Source organism: Hemitrygon akajei, chromosome 8, assembly GCF_048418815.1.
Source record: "Hemitrygon akajei chromosome 8, sHemAka1.3, whole genome shotgun sequence".
NCBI classification, from domain to species: domain Eukaryota; kingdom Metazoa; phylum Chordata; class Chondrichthyes; order Myliobatiformes; family Dasyatidae; genus Hemitrygon; species Hemitrygon akajei.
In genome coordinates this window covers 32,115,024-32,139,815 of record NC_133131.1, presented here as the reverse complement: position 1 = coordinate 32,139,815, position 24,792 = coordinate 32,115,024, and the positions used below count along the sequence as shown (strand labels likewise).

The window sequence follows — 24,792 nt, the reverse complement described above, 5'->3', positions numbered from 1 at the left end:
GAACCATTGATGGTAAATGGTGCCAACCACATCACTATTGTTGGGCAGCACGTGGCACAGCTGGTGTGGCACATGTGGAACACACCACCAGGGTTCCAGATTCAATGATGATTGCAGGTGATGACTACGTGGAGTTTGCACACTCTCTCTGTCCCAGGGCTCCCATTTCCTTCCACCTCTCAAAGACATTGAGTCACTAAATAGCGAGCAGGTGAATAGTAGAATCTGGGAGATGATGAGAAAGTAGGAGAATGAAGAATGTTATTAATTTAGGAGAAGTGCAAGAAAATGCTGGGCATCGATTTGGTGGGCCAAATGGTCTGTTTCTCTGCATCTCCGTCACGCTATAGTAATTCTAAAAATTCCTTATAAATATGTCCTTTGACCAGATTCACTGTTGGTCAATCATGTCACATCAATCAATCCTAATGCAGCAGTTCCTCAGGATACAGTCTTGGACCCAACCATATTTTGTTGCTTCATCAGCGTTCTTCCTTCTATCCAGGGGATCAGACGTGGAGGTTGTCACTGAAGATGAAAGGGAATTCAGTTCCATGCTCAATGAGTCAGAAAATGAAGGAATGTATGCTCACTCAGAGAAAAACCTTCAAGCATCTGAATGTCCCACAAGGACAGCGTTCAGACCCACACAGGTGAGCGTCCAGCTGCCAGGCTAACCAGCCTGAGTCCAATGTGCAGGGTTCTCATCTGATCATATAATCGGCTTCAGTTTGGGCTGGCCAGGTACTGTTTAGTGCAAATGCCTCACAAAGTTACCGACAACATTGTTCAAATTACTCAACATGAGTAGTAGCACATTTTGGATTTTTTGATGATCAGTTTGGGCCAGTTAGTTATGAAAAAATATTACTTCTTTTGCTCGCATAGGCTGTGGTGGGGGTTCAGCTTTTTATTTTATATCTGAGAAGACATCTATATGTTTAAGAATAACTTTGACAAAGCTCTATAGATGTGTAGTGGAGAGTATACTGACAGATACATCAAGGTCTGGTATGGAAGCACCAATGCCCTTCAATGGAAAATCCTACAGAAGGTGGTGGATTTGGCCCACTACATCATACGTCCCATCCAATGGGCACATTTACATGAAACATTGTCATAGGAAAGCAGCATCCATCATTAGACACCTGCATCACCCAGGTCATGCTCTCTTCTCACTGCTGCCATCAGGTAGAAGGTACAAGAGCCTCAGGACTCACACCACCAGGTTACTGCCCCTCAGCCATCAGGTCTTGAACAAAAGGAGATAACTACAGTCACTTGCCCCATCATTGAAATGCTCCTACAACTAATGCTCTCACTTTAATGACTGTTTAACTCATTATCTTGTGTTCTCCTTATTTATTGCTATTTATTATATTTTCACAGTTGGCTGTCTTCTGTACTCTGGTTGATCTTTCAGTCATCCTGTTATAGTTAGTATTCTATAGATTTTCTGAATGTGCCCACAAGAAAATGAACCTTGGGGTTGTATGCAGTGACATAAATGTACATTTAGAATAAAATGTACTATGAACTTTAATCTTTGTAATATGTAAGTGTCAAGGAATGAACATCTCCAGTGACAGAGATTCCCAACACTTACTTAAGGCAAATCAATGACACTACCATTGTTGAATATTTATCACCAATACTGAGGAGGTATGATCATTGATCCTAAATTAAATTGGGCCAATAGTATAAATACAGTGACACAAAAGCGGGTTTAAGGCTAAATATTCTGCGGTGAAGAGCTCACCTCTTGACTCGCTATCCCGCCATCGACAACATCCATTTGCTTGAACGAGTGCAGCTCCAACAACACTATTTCAGCAAGTTCCACAGCAATAAGGATAAAGTCACCTGTTCAAATGACACGTCATCCACCACCTTCAAAGTTTCCTCCAGTCATCGTTAGTGCACCCCAACTGTGTCTACAACTGCATTACAATACTCGGCGAGCCTTCTTGGATAGTGAATACCAAACCTTCCCCTTTTACAGCCTCAAAGCACCAGAATGGTATGGAAAAGCCCACCACACTTTTGCTGAACATTGTGGCCTGGCCATTTAGTTTGTTCTTCTTCACTGCTTGGATCAAATAACTTGAACTCCCTCCATTACAAAAGTGAGAGGTGATCCAACAGCAGGTGGATTCCAGCAGTTCACAGCCATCTTCCCCTCACTGGTGGGAGGTCAACGAGCATAGTTCGAAGCAAGGATTTCAAACATTGCTGTCCAAGGTGTCCTTTGCCTCCTGCAGTCACTAGTGGTCCAAGCAGCCTGAAGAGATTCCGAGAAACCCCAAAGAGATTCCAAGAAACCCCAACTGCCATCATCGTAACTTGTATTGAATATTTAAATTTTAATAGCTTTATTGACAGGACCATGATCCAGCACATTAAGTCTTCTGTCATACAAATGCTGCCTGAGAATATCCAGCAATTAATTTGTTTTAAAATCCTGATTTGGAGTCTAAAGAGCATAAATCAGAATCAGGTTTAATATCACCAGCATATGTCGTAAAATTTGTTGTCTTTGTGGCAGCAGTGCATTGCAATACAAAATAATAGAGGAAAAAATGAGAATTACAGGAAATATCTATATACTAGTTAAATAAGCAGTGCAAAATAGAAATAAAGAAAAAGTATGAGGTAGTGTTCATGAGTTCCATGTACATTCAGAAATCAGATGGCAAAGGTGAAGAGGCTGTTCCTGAATCATCAATGATGCTTTTCTTTACTCAAGCATACCCTAGTTCTATCATGGGGAAAGGCAGGTCACAATAAAACTACGATCACTGCAAGTTGCATTTCAACTGTCTGTGGGCAAGAGCGAGTATAATGAACCACAAGGAACACTATCATCACTGACCACAAAATCCCAACCTATAAATCATTAAGAGCAGAATACGAAAGTCAATTTGTTCTACTATTGCAGGCTGCAATTGTGAGCTCAAAATGATCAAAAGGTTTGGCAACACGCCATCTGCATATCTATTGGGAGCTCTGCAGAATCAAAAATAAAAAATTAAAAGATTATTATTTCAAGATCTCACTTGTCTCTAGTTTCATATTCTGAGAACGCTAAGTGGATCAAGTCCTTGAACAGAGGGACTGAAATGGCTCCCTGGGCACTACAGATTAACATCTATGCTGTCACAATGTTTATTCAATATGGTTGCTCTGTTTGAAGTCCAGCAACCTCTTGCTTCAGTTGCATAATGCAGTTTCCATTTCCAGAATGTTCTGTTTTTCCTGGCATTAATTCCCCTGCAACAACGCTCTCAATGAAAGTATTTTCCAAATTTAATTTACTAGCAAGTCACACTTTTAATAAAAAGGAATCCTCATAAAAGTGTACATGTATTTTCAAACCATATATCCTCCATTAAGATGTCTCCATGTAGTTCTGGAAAAAAAAATCTCTAAAGGCTTCATGACAAGCTGAAGTGATTAGGCACAAAAATGCATAATCTGGGGAAAATGAAATTGTCAGTATGACTGAGAGGGGATAATCTTTTGGAAACACAAGAGGCTGCAGATGGTGAAATCTGGAGCAACACAAAGGTGCTACAGCAGGAATTCCCAACCCTTTGTCATGGACCAATACCACGAAGCAAAAGGACAATGGACTGAGGTTGGGAACACCTGCACCAGAGGAACTCAATGGACCAGGCAGCATCTATAGAGAAAAATAGACTGTCAATGTTTCAGAATGGAAAATGGGAGATAGCTAGTATAAAAATTGGATGAAGCAGGTTCCCAATCTCATGGAAACTTTGACAGCATTCTTCTCCAATTGCACGGTGGGTCCCAAAATTCTAGAACTGTAGCTGCATAGACCAAGTGCTAGCAAATTAGATTAATAAAGACGGGTACTTGATGGTTGGCAGGTGGATAGTGGGCTGAAAAATCTGTCTCTGCATGGTAGGATTTTAAAATTGTTGAAAGAGACAAAAAAAATACTGACAACCATAGTTTGAAACTTCTTTGCACTGTCTGTATGGAGTAAGCAAGGTAACTCATGACATAGTTAATTGTCATTAGAAAGCGAAACATCTTTGTTAAGGGAAACAGCTATGTTTTCCAGGTAGAAAAAGGGCAACTTTAATTTTATTAGCAGCAACAAGAGAATGTGGTAAAGTGTGTTGAAAATGTAGGAACATATAGCACTGGATTACACTGAGCAGTCTTAAAAACTAAACAACCTATTCATTACCCAGATAAGTTCTGAAATAATGTTTCTGGTGTGACGAAGAACATTAAAGCTCTGCGTCACCTCAACAATCTGACTCCGCATGACCCTGCAGTCAACCATCTGTACTTCTCCCTCAGCATCAATAGGAGTTCTTCCACCAGTTAATGAAGTCAGCTTATGTTTGTTCTGTCACCTTTGGGCATAGTGCTGTACAGGTGCTGCAGTGTGGGCTGGCCAATTACTTTGGCTTCCAGGAGCAATGGGTGGCAATTTTCATAGATCAATTTCTGCTCTGATGTAGGAGACTGGAGGATAAAGTTTGTATCTAAATGGAGCGTTGTTGGTATCTGGAACTTATTGGAATGAGATACAACCGCTACATTTAGGAGATATTTTGACTGGCACATGAACAGGAAAGACAGAAGGGCAAACGGGATTAGTGTAGATGGATAAAAAAGACCAACATGGGCATGGTGGATGAAGGGCACATTTCTCTGCTGTGACAGTTTGCCGAACAAGGGAATTTGAAATGATTGTTCAGTAGACTGGCTGAGAGAGTTATGTCTTGATTATTATTTCCCTCTCCGCACTTTGTGGCTCATCGGGCAGCAATTGCAGTTTCTTTAGCATTTATCTTTTCTTTAACGAGGCAGAGTTGCTAGTTCGACATTCAACCCAGCACAGAAGTGTGTAAGGAGCCGGCCTGATTCGCCTTGAAATCCGTTGTGGATGCCACTGCACCACCGGCTGTCTAGTTATCTCTTGAAGAATTGCACCGAAGGCACTCCTTCAAGAGAAAAAAACAGGTATGCACAGATTACAACATTACCTGTGCATTAAATAACTGCTCATTTGCATGGATATGTGTATATATATTTTAGTTAGCTATTCTATTCCTTAAATCTATCTTTGTAGTGCCCCACAACCTTCTACACAACACGTACACGCAATGTTTAACCATCAACTACTCTTGACTTTTCCAGGGAAAGGAGTTAACAATACCACAAGGACCATCCTTTGAATTATCTTCCAATGCAAATGGATGGAATTACTTACCAAGTGAATAACTAATCATACCTTCAGGATACATTTGATAGCAACAGGGTGACTCCTCATAAAACAGCACTCACAATTTGACAGCACGGTCCCTGGAAGATTACGTGGCAATCACAGAGTTTGCCCCTGACAGCTGGTGAAGACTCAGAAGAATTATCTCCACCCCTTTTTCATTTTCTAACAGCCCTTCAATTTTACCTCAAACAACTCCAGCAGGAGTTTGTTCAGCTGCCAGTCTGAGGTAATTACATTTTCGTAAAGAATAATCATCCAAAGTAATTGATTTCATTGATGACCAATTGTCAAGCATTGTGTTCATTTAGTGCTTGCACTGATCTTTATTCATTCTCACATGATTTCTATCATTATTTGCAATGGCTGCAATCAAAAAGCTATTCAAATAGCATTTGCAATACCATGCTTCATTGACAACTGAAATCTTCTTTGGAATGCTCAGGAACTGAAAGGGCAAAAAGGTTTACCTCTAATATTAGGTCTTTAAAAAACACATTTGTGTTACGTTTTTTTGCACACATGTTGGGAGAGTTGCAACATTTTACCATTTTTTAAGTATTGAGTTAAATTGATTTTCAATCCCATTGCAGTGAAAATCAGCACAGCACTTTGTATTCAGATTTCTAGGCAATAACAATCTTAGGACATTCCCCCAAACATCTGCACAGCCAATCAAGGACTTCTACGATGCTGTTACTGTTGTATGTTCCGATGTACTTACATGGGGCCACATTCCAGCTCTTCATTAATTACACATCAACTCACTTTTAATTGTTGAGCAGCTTGCTACTAAAGGGAGCTGGAGGCCCACCACAGCCTGTTCTCTCTAAATAAAGCTTTGTTCTGTGAAAATGTTTAACTGTTCCCCACAATCAAACACTATCTGTTTTATCATCGGGACACTAAGGATCTATAGGGAGGATACTGCCTTCTGATTCCATTCTCATTTCCATATTGAAGCTGGATAAATACCAGCACTGCTTCTCGTTCCTCTGCTTATTACTCCTGTCTCTGAAGGATCCATCTTTGGCCAACACTTGTACGCAGCCACACACCATCCACTTGCAATTTTGATTTAGGTCATCCCCATCTCTAAATCTCTTCAACTCCAAATTGTTACATTGGCTGCACGAGCTGAGATTTCTTCCAACTGAATATTAGGAAGACCAAAGCAATTGGTCTTTAGTCATTGCCACAAAATCAGGCTTATTCCCTCTCCTCCTGAGTCATTTGAAGCTAAACCATGTCACACAGTATCTCAAAGTTCAAAGTAAATTTTATTATCGAAGTACACATGTGTCACCATTAACAACCCTGAGATTCATTTTCCTGTGGGCATACTCAGCAAATCTACAGAATAGTAACTATAACAGGATCACTGAAAGACCAACCAGAGTGCAGAAGACAACAAAGTGTGCAAATGCAAAAATAAATAAATAGCAATAAATAATGAGAACAAGACATAACAAGATGAAGTGTCCTTAAAGTGAGATCATTGGTTGTGTGAACATCTCAATGGAAGGGCAAGTGGGTGTAGTTATCCCTTTTTGTCTGATGGTTGTTGGGTACAATCTGTTCTTGAACCTGCTGGTGCAGGTCCCGAGGCTCTTGTACCTTCTAACTGATGGCAGCAGCAAGAAAACAGCGTGGCCTGGGTGGGTGGGGATCTCTGACGATGGATGCTGCTTTCCTATGACAGCGTTTCATGTAGATGTGCTCAGTGGTTGGGAGGGCTTTACCCATGATGTATTGGGCCAAATCCATTACCTCTATAGGATTTTCTGTATCCTAACTGAATCCATGGCAACAGACAGACACATTTCCATGCCATCACTGACTTTGTTCAGTGCCAGCCTTGCCCAATCTATTGACTGTTGCCTCAAAAGTTGATATGGAATTGGAATTAGTTTGTTACTGTCACATGTACAGAAATATAGTGAAAAGCTTGACTTGCATACTTGCTCATACAGATCAAATCATTCCATAGTGTGTTGTGGTAGAACAAGATAAAACAGTAATAGAATGGAGAATAGAGTGTAACAACCGCAGGGAAAGTACACGACAGGTAAATAATAAGGTGTAAGATCATAACAAGGTAGATTGTGAGGTCAAGAATCCATCTTATCATACTATGGAACCATTCAATATTCTTATGAATGGGTGGGGGGTGGGGATAGATGCTATCGAGCTTGCTGTTGTATCTTCCGCCTGATAAAATAAAACAGAGAAGAGAGAATTTGCCTTCCGTAATCCTGGGGCCATCCAAAACGGATGCCCTAACTCATGCCACACCCTATCAGCCCTGCATTCAGGAAGTATATTGGGTCCCATTAAGTAAAGGTATAATTTTAAAATAAAAACATGAAATGCTATAAATATTCTGCAAATCAGGCAGCAGCTGTTGTGAGAAAGCAGGGCCAAAGTTTCAGGTTGTAAGCTTTTCATCAGAAGTTTGTTTGCAAATTCTTCCAAGGCCTTTCCCTCCTAATCTCTGTCATCTACTTGAGCCCAAAATGCTCTCAGATGTTCCCTGCATTCTGGCATCTTGCCATCAATGAATTTGATTGCTATACATTGGTAACTGGGCAATGCAAAATCAAGATCAAACCAACAAAGCACCAAGCCATGCCCCTCTCCCCTAGCCACCAACTCCTGCCCATACCTCTCTCTGCACCTGAAATGTTATTTTCTCTTTTAAACATGATTGTCTGGGCCAGATACCACTCATTAAATCAAATACCTCACAAGCTGGATGATCAGCAGGTCCAAGAGTGAGAATGAAAATCTGGCTGATTAGTGCCATAACAACAACTTCTTACTAACTGTCAATAAGACCAAGGTGCTGATTATTGACATCAGGAGGAGAAACCCAGAGGTCCATGAACCAATCCTCATCAGAGGATCAGACCTGGAGTGGGTCAGCAACTTTAATTTTCTCAATGTTATTATTTTGGAGGACCTGTTCTAGGCCCAGCACAAGAGGGCAATTATTAAGAAAGGACTGCAGCATCTCTGCTTCCTTAGAAGTTTGCAAAGATTTGACATGATATTGAAAAATTTGACAATTTTTAATAGATGTGTAGTGGAGAGTATTTTGCCTGCCTGCATCACAACCTGGTATAGAAACATCACTGTCTAAGAATGGAAAGTCCTACAAAATGTAGTGGATAGGACCAGTCCATCACTGTAAAGTCTCCCCCTCCACTGAGCACATCTGCACCAAGTGTTGTTGCAGGAAAGCAGCATCGATCATCAGGGACCCCCGCCACCCTGATCATGGCTCTCTACTCGCTGCTGCCATCAGGAAGAAGGTACAGGAGCCTCAGGACTCACACCACCAGGTTCAGGAACAGTTATAACACCTCAACCATCAGGTTCCTGAATCAGCAGGGATAACTTCACTCAACTTCACCTGCCCCATCACTAAACTGTTCCCACAACCGATGGACTCACTTGCAAGGACATTTCATCTCATGATCTTGATATTTATTATTTATTTATTTTTATATCATTCCTTTTTTTCTTTCTTTTTGTATTTGCACAGTTTGTTATTCAATTGAATTGACTTTATTATTTGTACACTAGTTGTCAACCTTATTGGAGCAATCTTTCATTAATTCTATTATGGATTTATTGAGTATGCCCACAAGACAATGAATCTCAGGGTTGTGTACTTTGATAATAAATTTACTTTAGAACTTTGAACTTTTGAACTTCTGAACTCTTATGTGAAGGATATTAGCATATTCTGTATAGTGAGTATGTCTCATAAGTATGTGTTATAAAACAAAAGTTTTCAGGAATTGATCACATCATGACATTGCATTTATAATTTGCCAATAAGACATTCATTCAACTGTGCTGAATGCTGAAACTGGACATTCTAATAGCTTCCCCTTTGGGGGCTCCAGTTTGCTCCCATATCTCAAAAATGTACAGGTTACTAGTTTAATTGTCCAGTGTAAATTACCCCCAGTGGGTAAATTGGTGGTATAACCTGAGGGGAGTTGTTACAAATGTGAGGAAAACAAAATATGGTTGCTTGATGGATTTAATGGGCTGAAGGTCGGCTTTCATGCTGTATCGCTCTACAACTCCGCAGACAGGCTGCAACACAGTAGAATAAACATCCAATGCTTCTCATAATGCCATCGCCCACCAAAGCAACAGTTGCAACAGTAGACAGATGACTCAGGAGCCAAAATGATATCTTAGGGCAGCCGCTCAAGTCCATCGTTGGGATCAGTGATGCTCTGATTGCTGAGACCACAAAGGGAATTGTAACAGATTCCATAGTAGCAAACACTTTGCATATCGAGTCCACAAGGCAAATGCAACATTTGTTCCTCCATCACAGAATGTTCCGTTCTCTGGCTGCAGAACCTCACATTACATGGTGAGCTAATCTGGCCCGTCCAGTAGTTCCTCGAATTGCAGGGAGCCGTGCCATGTTTTATTATGGCCGGCAGCACCTGTCACGTGCGGTTGTTCAGTCATGAAAGGGAGCATGTGATAGCTGCTTCATTACCATGACAATACGACATGTCTTTTCTTCTTCATTGAAACAAGACTGCCTGCCATTGAGAAACCCCTCCCACACACATTTTCATGTTCAATTAACAGCTCACAGAAAGTTATTAATGAAAGCAGCTGCTAAAGAGTACTCTGAACCAATGGAGGACTGTAACCCAAGCTGTAAATAGCACGTTGTAAATTGCTTGTTACTGATGCTGTCAATGCGTGCTGGGAAAGCTCAGTCAGCTCCACTCTATTCCATCTGTTCACTCTGAATATTCCACCTCCCCCCCCCCCATCTAAACCCCCTGCCTTCCAACCTCCCTCACTGAACTGCCACAGCCATCGCTTGTCTAAGTTTCGGGGAAGACTGGGTAAACACTAATTAAATCCCAAACAATTAGAGAAGCTTCAGTTAGATGTCCATTTTACGTGCAGCTGTTGACATTGCTTAGGGAGGGAGGAAGGCGCGCAAGTATAGCTTCTTGAAGTATCCCAGCTGTCACCTAGCCAAGTTCACCAGCAAACACAGGAGACACTGCATGTGGTATATAGTCTGTCACTGAGAACAAACAGTACTACATTTATCAATTCAAGAATGAGTGAAAAGATACCAATTCAAGAAAATAAGAGCCAAAGGAGGGGGCTTCTCAGCTCTGCAAAACTGCCCCTCCATTCAATACATCCAGAACACATAAACTGCCCCAAGCCAGTCATAAGCCTACTGCTTCCTCCTTCAAGGAGTAAGTGTTCTCATGACAGACTTTATCAGTCAAGATATGACAACTGTAAACAAAAAGTTTGAAACAAATTAAAAACAAAGCAAGCCGGGTAACGTTCTCCTTTCAGAAGTCACAGCACTAAATCCACACTGCATTCAACAAATATCAGCAATCTTTTTGCTAACACCACAGAGATAACGAAAATGTTTTCTAAGCGTAATTGTTCATATTAATAGTGAAATACATGGGGAATTACTCAATGTCTGATTAAATGTTCCTTTTAAATGAAACATTGTCATTAGCAGGATGCCCATAATTGGCTTGTATTGTATTTATCCTGACTGGGAACGAAGCCAATTGCTCAGAGATTAACCTTCACCAAGCTACATTTCCTCTGCAATTTTCAAAGCACACACATGACTTCTATTGTAACATATGTGGAAATCAGTTTTCTCTGAAATTCTAGATGTGATTTCAGAAATATTACAGAAATGCTCAGGACGATTTTCTCTTCACTTTTTGCCACATTGATCCCAAAAATGTCCCTTATAAGAAGAGCAATTTAATGATGATGAAATGATCATTATCAAGTGATGCAAAGACGAAGTGGATATCTATAAAGAGATCGCTTATTCCCTTTGCAATTAATGGAAGCATTTCCCTAACAATTTTTACATCTCTTTAGTCAGTGTGACAATGCAAGGTCAATCTTGGATCTGCACTCAATAATAATGAGGTATTCACTAAAGTCACATTCAATAAGGCCCCGATATGCAGGGTGAAAGAGCATTTACAATCAACATTGCTATATTGATAATGGTGATAAGCTCTATTGATTATAGTGATAAACTCTAATTTTTAATGTGCCAAGTTTGATCTGTATCGACAGACTGTAAAGTCACACAGTGAGATTCTGTTCTCACACCAGATAGACCACTACTTCTCAGTCTCTCAGGGATTTTTTTGTTGCTTTCTGCTGATGTCCAATGAAAATGGTCAATGCAACACATTACATTGGAGAAGGTTCGTAGCCATATTAACTGTGCAAATCTTACCAAGTCTTTCTCAATGCTAAACTACTGACAGGAAAAGTCCCTAACAGAAACATAGAAACATAGAAAATAGGTGCAGGAGTAGGCCATTTGGCCCCTCGAGCCTGCACTGCCATTCAGTATGATCATGGCTGATCATCCAACTCAGAACCCTGTACCTGCTTTCTCTCCATACCCCACAAGCCTAAGCCTAATACAAGCCTAAAAATATTCACCACAAAGTCAGATCCTTTGTGCGTTTTTCTTTGGGTGAGATTGCTCTAGCAAACATTTCCAGGTTGTTTTGGACCCAAGTGCTTTTGTGCAAAATTCCTCTTTGTCAGGCCAGCACTCTTCTGGCTTTGGACATGTCAATGCCAGTCCACCTTTACTGAACTAATTGCTACGTTAAAGTTCAGCCTACAATGAGAAATTATCTGGCACAATAAGAGAACAGGAAACAACTTCCAGAGCAGGCTGACAAAAAGATGAGTTGAAGAATCCAGGTGTGTATTGATGTTTACACAGTTTCTGCCAGATTTAGTTTGCCATGCTCAGTTCCACTGTACAAATATCACAGTTGTACTCTTGTTAATAACAGTATTTCTACTCTATGCACCTCCGTGCAACATCAGCCAAGAGACTGACCAGCATGTAGATCACTGTTGATCAGGTTGCTGGACTGCATTAGGGGTGGCCACAGACACTTCTTCCCTTCTCTGCTATTCCCTCACCTCCATGACAGCTGTATTTATTCCTAATTTTGTCGGGACACAAGGAATTAAAGCACTTTAGTTTATTGCTTATGTGTGATTAATCTGTGAATTTTATCCTTACCTTCATAAGCTATTAGGTGTTAGGTGTATGACTGTGCTTTACACCTTGGTTCAGGGAAACCTTGTTGCGTTTCTATATATGTTATATACACATATATATAGTTAAATGACAATAAACTTGACTTGACTCGAAATAGGATCGTTAATGTCTAATGCCCCCACCACCACCACTTCCCCCTCAGAGCAGCAAGAACACAGCAGCTGTGAGCTCTCCCCTCAGCTCCGAGTGGCACATGAATTGATGCGCAAAGCACCATTATGCCACCTTGAATGTATTATCTGCTCAATTTCACAAGCATTTTCCAGAAAACTGAATGGACATCCGCATCACGCACACTAAAAGAGGATAAACTCCACTTTCTATAAAATCACATAATCATACAGAGTGTATTAGAATTACCCATAATTTTATTATTTAGCCAGTCTCTTCTAATAGGTAAAGGAATGCTTTCATTTTTATTTTTAGTTAGAGATACAACACGGTAACAGACTCTTTTTGCCCAACAGGCCCACACCGCCCAATTACACCCATGTGACCAATTAAGCAACTAAAGCATACGCCTGGGAACCTCTTGTAATTGTCAACATGTGGTTTCCAATTGACAGGTTCAGGCAAGTAAATTGACTGGATGAAAGAATTCCCTGATTAAGAATGTATCATTTTGTTTTGGATCAAAGCATTACAGCAATCTTCAAAGGTCTAAATAATAATAATTAATTGCATTAATTAACTTGAATATGGCACTAGCAGCAATACTTGCTGGTATAATGGGCGCAAATTATACTTTTGGTTGAAACAAGTAAACACTCCCCAATTAAAAGAGACATCAACTACAATGAAATATGAACCCTTTTAAAAAACTACTTCAGGACCTGGTACAGTTTCCCTCTGCTAGGAATGTACTTGATCTAAGTCGACACTCTACTCTGTTACTTCAATTTTTACCCTTGCTGGCTCATTTATTCAGCATAGTCTCAGCTCTTACTTCTATCAAGCTTCTCTCTCTCTCTCTCTGTATGACCTGGTTTCTGTGCAGTTCAAACACATAACTTGAGCTCCATTAATTCAGTCTTCCATTTTTATTGAACAGAGTTCAAGTTAACAAGTATCTATTTCTGTATATCCATTACCTTCAAGTTGCAACTGCCTGCCCGTATTCCGAGCCACAGACTAAATAATATTGCAAAGTGTGTGCCTGAAATGAATAGCAATAACCTGAGATTTGTGGAATAGAAATGTCAGTTGCCATTCTGGAAGTAATAATCTATCATGAGGGTAATGAACATAATGACAATGAATCACAATATTAGTACCTTGGGACTCTTATGTTCAAACCACTGAAGAATTTAACCGAAATCACACCATGGAGCAAAATAAATCTGAAGGAAATATTAAGAAAAAGAACTGAGGCATTATCAGTTCCATGACAGACAACAGATCTATTATTGTGCTCCTCAACAAAGTGCTGCAAGGATTTCTGCTCATCAGGTTTACAATGTCCACTTGGAGCTGTCTCCACCACCAGAAATAGTCACTCCCCTAGCACCAGTGCATCGTGGTTACAGTAAGTGGCATCTCGAAAAGGCACTGCAATTACTAACCACATGGATGAGAACTGCATGCATATAGGAACGCCATCACCTGGACGTTCCAAATGATACACCACATTGACAGAAACACATATCAACCAAATCCTGCAACTCCCTACTTACACTATTGTGGGCATCTGTTACCAGAAAGTCTGCAGGAGTTCTTGAACTTTCTTTTTCTTCAGTTCTTTACCTTTTCCACCCATCACCTCCCAGCTTCTCACTTCATCCCCACTCCCCACCCACCCTTCTCCCTCACCAGGCTTCACCAATCACATTCCAGTTGGTACTCTATCCTCTCTCTCCATCTTCTTATTCTGGCTTCTTCCCCAGTCTTGATGAAGGGTCTTGGCCTGAAATGCCAACTCGTTATTCCTTTCCACAGATGCTGCCTGACCTGCTGAGTTCTTTCAGCATGTTGTGTGTGTTACTGTCGAAACACTTTTATTACCTATGGTCATTTTAACAATGGAACACTTACCTCATTCATCTGTGTTACCTTTGCCTTAAGACCACTTCTGGTGTGATTATTTCTACAGTAGAAAATCAGTGCTGCCCACCACTGTTGTGATTATTCCCAGTAAATATCACAGAGAAGAGAACTGATGCAATGGATCAACATAGTGACTCACTATTACTTCTTACTCAAGTGGAATTAGGTACTGGAAATACATGCTGCCCTTGCCAGTAACATCCGCAAATCATAAATACATTGAGAGAAATCTGATCTGATACAGACAAATCTGATTTGCTCTGTGAGAAGGGACTCTCTGAATTTTCTCAAACCACTGCATTTCCTGAATCTCCACTCACACTGCAGGTTGACTGTTCGTATTGGCCACTAACCATGTGCTGTTAAACAGTTTCTCATTCTAATCCATGAGGTTGTAACATTGTACTGAAAGCTAGTCTGCTTTGGAATATCACAGGACTTGAACTAAAGGTCTGAAGTGGAGAAACTGTAACCATCAGTGCAATTAAACTTAAATTTTCATCACCTCAAAACATTTTCCTGAAGTTGCGTTTTTGGGTAAAATCCAGTCAACCATTTATGGCCAGAGCTATTCCGGCCATTAGCCCTGTCACTCCAATAACTCCCCAAATTTAAGCAGTCAAATAAAATTAACATTATCAATGTTGTGGATAACCAACCACAGACACCAGTACTAAAGGAATACACAACTGGAGGCCTCCTTTCAGACAATGGTGATTAGCTTGAAAACTGGGGCATTAATACAAACATCAATGTTCCGATGAAGTTGTCACAGTATTTACAGCAGAGTAACATCTTCATCTTGCAGTTACCAATCATACAACTCCAAGCTTGAGAACTCTGAATTATTCACAGTAAACATTGTGTTTGCATTGTGCTCTGAGAAAAGGCTATCAATTATGTAATCTAAAGAAGGACTAAGTTCATAAAACATAAAAGAGAGGCCTGAAAATAATTGAGTACTCACCAATTACTTTTAAAGTTTGATTTTAGAGAACTATTGCACAATAATTGGGCCATATCAGAAATGTAATAGAATAACATATAATGGGGTGAATTTTCACTTATGGAGAGTCCCATATCATCCTACCTGTCTGTGCCTCTTCTGAAAGCGCTTCTGTTTTCCATGACCATGACTCAAGGTGTGGTTATTTTCCCTGTCAGAGCTTCCATGGCGGTAGCTATGCCTGTTCTTGTTGGCATGGAAACTTAAGCCATTTTGCAGTTCGTTGCGTTTTTTCTTTGCAAGGGGATTCTGAAGCTTCTCCAAGCGTTCATGGGGTTTTAACGCAATGTCTTTCTGCAATTAAAAAAAGCATTCTATACATCAATCTGTTTATTATCATCATAGCAATACTTCTTATTTTATTCACCAAGTATTTCATAACTATTAAACATGCAGAAAACGATATAGTTGAATTGCAAAATTGTACAGTATTCTTATGAAAGATCATTCAAGTGGACAATGTGTTGTTCAAATTTGCAAATCAGTAACTAATTCTATAAAGTTAGTCTTGTGATATAAAATTACCAATAAATGCTCAAAGTTCAAAGTAAATTTATTATCAAAGTACATATATGTTACCACATACAACCCTGAGAGTCATTTCCTTGCGGGCATACTCAGTAAATTCAAAAACTGTAACAGAAACAATGGAAGACTGCACCCAACAGGGTGGACAGACAACCAATATGCAAAAGACAAAAAAACTGCAAATACAAAAGAGAAAAAAAAGAAATAATAAATAGATAAATAAATAAGCATCAAATATCGAGAAAATGAGATAAAGAGTACTTTAGAGTGAGGACATAGCTTGTGGGAAGAGTTCAGTAATGGGGCAAGCAAAGTTGAATAAGGTTATCCCCGCCGGTTCAAGATCCTGATGGGTGAGGAGTAGTAGCTTGAACCTGGTGGTATGAGTCGCGAGTCTCCCCTACCTTCTTCCTGATGGCAGCAGCAAGAAGAGAACATGACCTGGGTAGTGAAGGTCCCTTATGATGATGTTGGTGTGCTCAGTGGTGGGGAGGGTTTTACACATGATAGGTTGAGGCACATGCCATGCTTTTTGTAAGATTTTCTTTTCAAGGGCATTGGCTTTTCCATACCAAGCTGTGATGCAACGAGTTAATATACTCTCCACCCCACATCTATATAAGTTTGTCAAAGTATTAGAAGTCATGGCAAGTCTTTGCAAACTGCTAAGAAAGTAGAGGTGCTGCCATGCTTTCTTCGTATATGCACTTACTGTACATGCTAGGCCCAGGACAGGCCCTTTGAAATGACAGCACTGAAAAATTACAGTTGATGACCCCCACCACCTTTGATCCCTTAATGAGGTCTGGCACATGGACCTCTTGTTTCCTCGTCCTGATGTCAATAATCAGCTCTTTGATCTTGCTGACATCCAGTGAGAGGCTGTTGTTGTGGCACCACTCAGCCAGATTTTCAACCTCCCTCCTATATGCTGATTTGTCACCACCTTTGATTTGGCCAGTGACAGAGGTGACATCAGCAAACTTAAATATGGCATGGGAACTGTACTTAGCCACACGTCATAAGTGTAAAGCAATTAGAGCAGGGAGCTAAGCACACAGCCTTGTGGCACACCTCTACTGATGGAGATTGTGAAAGAGATGTTTTCAATCCAAATCGACTGGGGTCTGCAAGTGAGGAAATTGAGGATCCAATTGCACAAGGAGGTATTGAGGCCAAGGTCTTGAAGCTTATTGATTAGTTATAAGGGAATTATAGTATTGAACGCTGAGCTATAGTTGTTAAAGAGCATCCTGATATATGTATCTTTGCTGTCCAGATGTTCCAAATGCCTACTAATGCACATTATACAATAATGTTTAAAGACCAACAGAGAACGACCCTCATAATTAGAGTGGTACTATCAAGTATTTAACAAGAGTTGTTGCTTTTGGAATTGACAAGTATTTTTTTCCTTAAATCAATCAAATTAAAAGCTTTTAAGTCAGTATTTGGCTCAGATAATTTTAATTCTTTCTTTTTATAAGTAGCTTACTTCATTCCAGAAAATATTTATGTTTGCAGCAATGAAATCTAAGTTCACAGATTTATCAGATTGCAAATTATTTAATTGTCCAAATAGCTCTCTACTTGTTAAAATGAGTTCTAATATCCTTGTAAAAATGTAAAAGAAATGCAGTTTTGTTAATTTGTCTAATATACTGATTGGGTTATGAGAGCAATAAAACACCAGTGAAATTATTAACATCAGGCAAGTGTCACCAAAGATAATTTCTCTGACATATATGGTTCAATCAGAATTCTTTGTGAGGTAAACCTAACAGATTCCCTAGTATTGTTCTAGAGGGGCTGAATGGCCTTGTTGTTATTATGATTCTACTGTGTTGGCGCGTGGCCTAGTGGGCAAGGCATCAGACTAGTAACCTGAAGGTCACTGGTTCGAGCCTCAGCTGAGGCAGCATGTTTGTGTCCTTGAGCAAGGCACTTAACAACACATTGCTCTGCGACGTCACCGGTGCCAAACTGCTTGGGTCCTAGTGCCCTTCCCTTGGACAACGTCGGTGGCGTGGAGAGGGGAAGGCCTGCAGCTGGGCAACTGCCGGTCTCCCATACAATCCTGCCCAGGCCTGCGCCCTGGAAACTCCAGGCGCAGATCCATGGTCTCTTGAGACCGACAGATGCCACCACCATTGATACCAATTTGTTGAATAGGGATCTCATCCAGAGAGGACCCAAGAAACTGAGGGGGAAAAAAATAACCTAAGCTCAAATAAATAAATTAAGAACATGAATCCTGATCATTTTCCGCTCAGAGGTCTTTGTTCAGGAGTTACTGATGACAAGTTACATGGTGCCGAGAAGGACGCATCTTTCTGTACTGTATCAACTTCCTCCCGTGGGCACTTCTGTGGCGGCATGGCAGTGAACAGGAACTCTACCCCAACTACTGTATAAGACCTTGGCCAAGAAGGGGCGTGGTGGTTACCGCGACAGTGACCCAGGTTCAATTCCCACCATTGTCCGTAAGGAGTTTGTACGTTATCCTTTCGACTGCATGGTTTCCCTCTGGGTGCTCCAGCTTGATCCCACATTGCAAATATTTCTGGATTAGTGGGTTAATTTGTCACATGGGTGTATTAAGGCAGCAGGAGCTTGTTGGGCCAGAAGAGCCTCTTACTGTGCTGTATCCCTAAATAGGTAAAAGTATCAATAAAAGGGAAAGGCCTGAGAAGACACAGGTTGGGATTCATTGCTTGAAATGCCTTTGTCAAGAACTGGATGGACAACTGGGAGGAAATTAATAACCAAGAGCTGAGGAATGGGAGTGCTTGGGCCACTTTTGTGGAGAGCCATCACAGGCTTAAAGATCTGAATGACCTGCTTCCTGCAACTCAATGAACCTGAAGACTTTCGCAGTACACATCACAGCTTGGTAGGCAACTGCACTGCCAAAGGCTGCAAGAAACTACAGAAACTTGTGGACACAGCTCACCACTCCACAGACATCAGCCTCCATGACATGGACTCTGTTTAAACTTCTTGCTGCCTCGGTAAAGCACCAGCACTATCAATCAAAGGCCCACACACCCCAGATATTGTCTATTGTTCCCCTCCCATGGGATTGAAAATGCAAAAGCTTGAAAATCGTACCACTAGGGAAGGGAAGCTTCTGTCCTGCTGTTACAAGAACATTGAACTGTCCCCTAATACAATAAGATGCACTCTTGACCTCACAATCTACTTCATTATTGCCTTGCACATAGTGACCGCCTGTACTGCAACTTAACTGTAGCTGCTACACTTTATTCTACATTGGTATTTTTTCCCTTCCTGTTGTAATGAAGTGATCTGTATGCAAACTTTTCTCTGTACCTCAGGTACATATAACAATAATGAACTAATTTACCAATAACCGAACCAACAGACAAGCTGTGGCTGAGAATTTATTCAAATACTGGCAAATGCATTCTTCCTTTAAAACTAACCATTAATTCCACGCGCAGGATATCTTCAGTCGCAGCAAAAGACTGCAGGATCTCGAAAATCTAAATCAGAATATAGGGCAGCGCCATCAGGATTCCTGCTCAAGATAACTTCATTAGATGTTTCAGTCAGCTCAGTGCACTTCTTAAATTGTCACTGTGTTCAATTGCAATGATAGAATTATTTTATTGATGTATTTATTGAGATACAGCACAATATAGGCCCTTTTGGCCCTTTAAGCTGCATCTCCCAGTAATCCCCCTGATTTAAATCTAGCCTAATCACAGGACAATTTACAATGACAAATTAACCTACCAACCGATACCTCTTTGAACTGTGTGAGGAAACTGGAGCACCTGGAGGAAACCACATGGTCATAGACAGAACATACAATCTCCTTACAGGCAGCTGCAAGAATCAAACCTGGGTCTCCTGTACTGCGAAACGCAGCGCCAACCACTACACTACCGTACCGCTATTAAACACAAAGGGCTGGGGAACAGGAGAAACAGACAAACGCTCAGCAGGTCACAGAGCATCTATGGAGGGAAATGGGGCACTCAACGTTTCGGATAAGATCCTTCAACTGGACCGGAAAGACAGACGGGAGACAGCCAATGTAAAAAGGTGGAGGAAAAAGGAGGTGAAAGGGCTGGGTGATAGATGAATACAGGTGAAAGGGATGATAGGCTGATGAGGGAGGGAGGAGAGTGGGAAGAATATCAGAAGTTGTGAGATAATAGCCAGAAGTGCAGAGCAGCAGAGAAGATGGAAACTTATAGGAGCAGACCATGGACATAAAATTATAATATTTAAATCAACTTTGAACAGTACTTAAGATAGGAAAGGCAGAGAAGTATATGGCCAAATACAGGCAAATGGGAGTAACATAAACACAGTGGTCAGTTGGGACAAGGCGGGTGTGAGGGCCTGTATCTGTGCTTGATGATTCAATGTTTATGGTTCCAAGTGCAACCACAGGTCACAAGCAACCTAAGTTTTTCCAGGCACACCGGATCCCCGGAACCATAATTACAGCAAGGTCCCAAATTTGCCAAGTTATTTTTGTCTCCCACAAAGCCTATTATTGTGAGCCATCTCGATAAGATTGAAGGATTGAGTGCAGAGGCTGTGTTATACGGATGCACACCCACCAGGAGCTGACTGAAATTGTCCAGACACATTTCCCTTCAGGCTCTATACAACTGGCAGAAATGCAAGAGGATTTAACGCCGAAATCCCTTTGGGAAGGATTTAGCCGTGGCCCCAAAGGGACGAGAAACCACTCCTTCAGTCTCAGAGTGCTTGCTGTTTTCAGTTTGCATTCAATAACACCAAAGCAGCACAAAACCAATGGCTTTTTTTTTCCGTAGGAGCACTGAAGTGTGAAGACATTGGTCCCAGTGCACAAAAAACATCTGTCACGGTGAAACTCAGTAAAAATCACGTGGCGCATCAAGAGACAAAAGGAAACAGTTCTGTGCCAGGCACATGCAGTTATGCTAACAACATAACCTTTTGTGCCCTCAGCTATGTATTCCAGTGGGAACCACTGTGGGTTAAGGAGTTCAAAGAACAATGCCCTTTTTATTTGGCACACACGTGCTAGGTTTTAAAAGCCTTGTATCATTCTATCAACAGCTGTTTGGGGTGAAACAGCAGGTATTACAACATATACATTGCAGAATGTGCATTTTAATTGTACCTGCCACTTCCTCGGGGCAGCCAAACAGCTTCAACAGTACACTTTTGGGCATAGCCACTGTTAAGGTCAGAGTGAAAAATTCTTACAGACAACAAACCAGGATATAAAAAGCAATACTTTTAAACTAGCACTTCAAACAAACTTTTTACCAGGGACAAAAAAAAATGATACACGCAATGGAGATTTTGGAAGAATTTAAAATTTCATAAACAAAATGCTGAAAATTTTAAATAAAAATACTTTACTTCTTAAAATAATCTGAGGGATATAAAATCCAAACATAGCAAGTTTATATTTTAAGGAACAGAGATGGTTGCTGAGCAGTAATTAATGGTTTGATCAACCAGCAAAGAATCGTCTAAATAAAATCAGAAAATGCTGGAAATAATTAGCAGGTCAGGCCACATCTGTAGGTAGAGATACAGAGTTAATGAAGGGTTTTCAATTTTTCAATTTCAAACATTAGCTCTCCTTTTCTTCCCACAGATGCAGCCTGACCTGCAGAGTGTTTCCAGCAGGATTTTTAAAAAATATATATTTCCAGCAACTGCAGTTTATTTTTATTTTCAAGAGCTGTGTATATTTCATGAAGGGAGGTACACAGAACAAGAGAAGACTACAGGTAAATATGAATATTTTGGATACAAGACAATTCATTTTAAAAGATTAACTTAATTTGTCACGTGAGCATTGACTCATGTCATGAAATGTGTCACTCGCATTAAGTCGAATTCATAAGGATTGTACCGAGCAGCCTGCAAGTGACACCAGGCTTCCAGACCCATCATACTCACAGCTCACTAACCTCACATTCTTTACAATTTGGGAGGAAACCCGTTGGAAACCCATACGATCATGGGGAGTATGTACAAACTCTTTGTAGACAGCAGTAAGAATTGAAGCCCAGTCTTACAGGTGACTGCAAACTGCTGTGTTAACCATTACACTACCGTGCCACACCATGTACAACACCAAGCATGGCCTCTTTCCGTGCTGTACGACTAGTTGCAAAATAATTATTATTTTAAGGGGAGAAAAGGACATGCTGGAGTGTGAGTGAGTGTGAGTGTGTATTATGCTGGTTGATAGATAAATGTGTTCTAGAATTCCAGGTGCACGCCCAATTCTTCAAGTAGCTCCAACAAATCACTTACATCCGTCTGATTCAGTAGATGGAGCCTTGGTTCGTAAACAACTCCAAAACATCACACCTTTGACAGAGCATCTCTCCTTAAGGACAGCACTGGTAATATCATCTTAGATCACATGCTCATATCGTGAAGTGGGACTTAATTTCATGGCCTCCTGTCACTCCTAACAGCCTGTACATAAATATTTCATAAGAATATTTTCAAGGGATTTTACTTTCATACCGTGCGCTCAGAGTTGATCAATGTGAAACGATCCATCTAATGCAAGAGAATAATGCATCAGATTTGTTTTATTTTAGATTACAGCAAGAGAATAGATGGAAAACAATAAGTAGCATGCTGAAGACATATTACCACACCGAATTACTTCCTAAACTCTATTTCCTCAAAAGAAGCTTTACGCTTTAAAATCGATGTCATCATAAATACAAGCACCTTGTTTGAAACAGAGTGAGAGTTAATTTAAAACCCCCACTCCACTTTATCAGAAGCCAGGAATTGCAAGAATCTTGGCCAATGCCATTAGTGGAATCACTCTACATGGTTCTGTTCACACCATTAAGTGCATGGCTGCAGTTTTAATCTGAAATTTTAAGAACCTCAGTACTAGATTACAATTGTTATAATCTGGATTAAAGACCAGTAGATGTCTAACATAGAGCAAGTTATTACTTCTTCTGTAAATGTTTCTTTTGAGCCAGGAGTCTTCCAGGAACAATAGAAATCTTTGACCCTCTCCTATCCCTGGCAATTCTATCTCATACCCAAGCAATATTTCCCTTCCAACCCACTAACACTCTGCAGAGGGTCCTTCTGATGAGTCCCTGACTGTGGTCTCTTCTATACCTAGTTTTTCACTGCCACTGCCTGTCACCTTTCATCTGGGATGCCAGCAAGCATGGCACCACTGAAAGTCTGCTGTTAATCTCTACTGAGTCTCCTCATACCGCAGAGACAAGCTAGTAAACTTGCTTCTGCTGGGAATGGGGATAAAAAAACAACCATGTAATATAAGGCCTGCCATATCACAATAACAGAAAGGCCAAGCGGGTTTATCTCACATCTCAAATTCAAAGAAAGCTTATCAAGTATATTTTTCATAAGGCCAGTCATCCTGAATTGAGTGCAGCAGCCCAATAGTCCATTTTATTACATAGATTTTTCCATTACATTTGCTTTGTGAGCTCAACTGATCCATCAGCAATTCCCCTGGGCCTTTGTGGAACAAGATGCCCATTCTACAAATAGGCAGCATTAAAAGAGAGAACATGGTCCTATAAAGTAAATATTCTCATTAAATACCAAGACAGGCTACTTGAGGGAGAGATTTTTTTTGAGTTTTCTACAATACTTGAAATTATGGCCATCTGTTTTTTGGTGCTTTGTTACCCACCTAACCAAAACAAAATACTAGAATTTTTTTTATAAATCACACTTCAACGGCAAGGTCAAGGCAGCTCAATTATAAAATCATTTACAACTCTGTGAAACCCATGTTTTAGAATTCATTCAACACTTCCACTATTTCCAAAAAGCCTATGTGATTCCAACAGCTAGATCATTTTAAACTGTCAAATTTCTTCATGTTTCACAATTATTAGCAATGTAGAAAATGCCACCATTTCTGATATTATTTCTGTCTTTCAAGAAATTCCAGTATGGGAGTAGTCACTGTTTCAAAACCCTTTTGAAGGGATATTCATGGTAGCTTAATTAATAAGTGCACCATCATTTACTGCTTATGATCCAAAGCAAAACCAACACCTCCTCAACCTGCCTAAAAATTAGAATATAGTGCTAACTGTTAGTAATTCCTCCTCTTGATTTAATTAATGTCAATTTATTCAATACCTTCAACAAGTGGTCAAGGTGGCAATAACCAGAATCCACTTGCAAGCTATTTCATTCAAGACTTTAAACAGCATAATAAAAACAAAAAGAAACAAAAAAAAATCCTTTACATAGACAATAGTTGAAGAAAACAATATAACTGCAGGGATGCTAGATAGGAAACCTAGGAAAAGAAGGATATGCTGGGAATATTCAATCAGTAGAATTGGAGAAGCCTCACACGGCACAATAGAACTAATTGGGTCAAAATGGTGCTTAGTCATAATTAACATCAAATTCAAATACTACATTCCCTCAACTTAAAGGAAACCTTTTAACCCTTTTGGGAACTGTCAGGGAGATTTAGCTCTCTTCATTACTTCGTTTCTCAAAAACTTATAAGTTATTGTGTTATAAATCCCAACGAATCAGGTCAGCATAAGCAAAAGCTTATTGAAAAACTGTACCTACACTGATAGAGGGATTAATGCTCTGAAGCTGGTATTCCAAAACATCAAATATGACTTTTAAGCCTTTCATACTATTAAGCATCACCAAAGGTGATGTTTTTCAGCTTTTCATTTTGCTCCATCCCTCAAAAAGAACTGGAGCATTTACTGGCTTTCATGCACAGTTGACCCTTGCCATCAAAAGACTGATGCTTGTACTTGA

General features: G+C 40.3%; 1 protein-coding gene across 6 annotated transcripts in view; it reads right to left on the bottom strand.

Moving 5' to 3' along the window:
• auts2a (activator of transcription and developmental regulator AUTS2 a) overlaps positions 1–24,792 on the bottom strand; it is a 1,126,933-nt gene that overhangs the window by 789,822 nt on the left and 312,319 nt on the right. For all 6 annotated transcript variants that reach the window (XM_073053558.1, XM_073053563.1, XM_073053562.1 and 3 more), the window contains one exon: positions 15,547–15,756. In XM_073053558.1, coding sequence (XP_072909659.1) covers positions 15,547–15,756 — 210 coding nt within the window. The remainder of the gene's footprint in view (positions 1–15,546; positions 15,757–24,792) is intronic.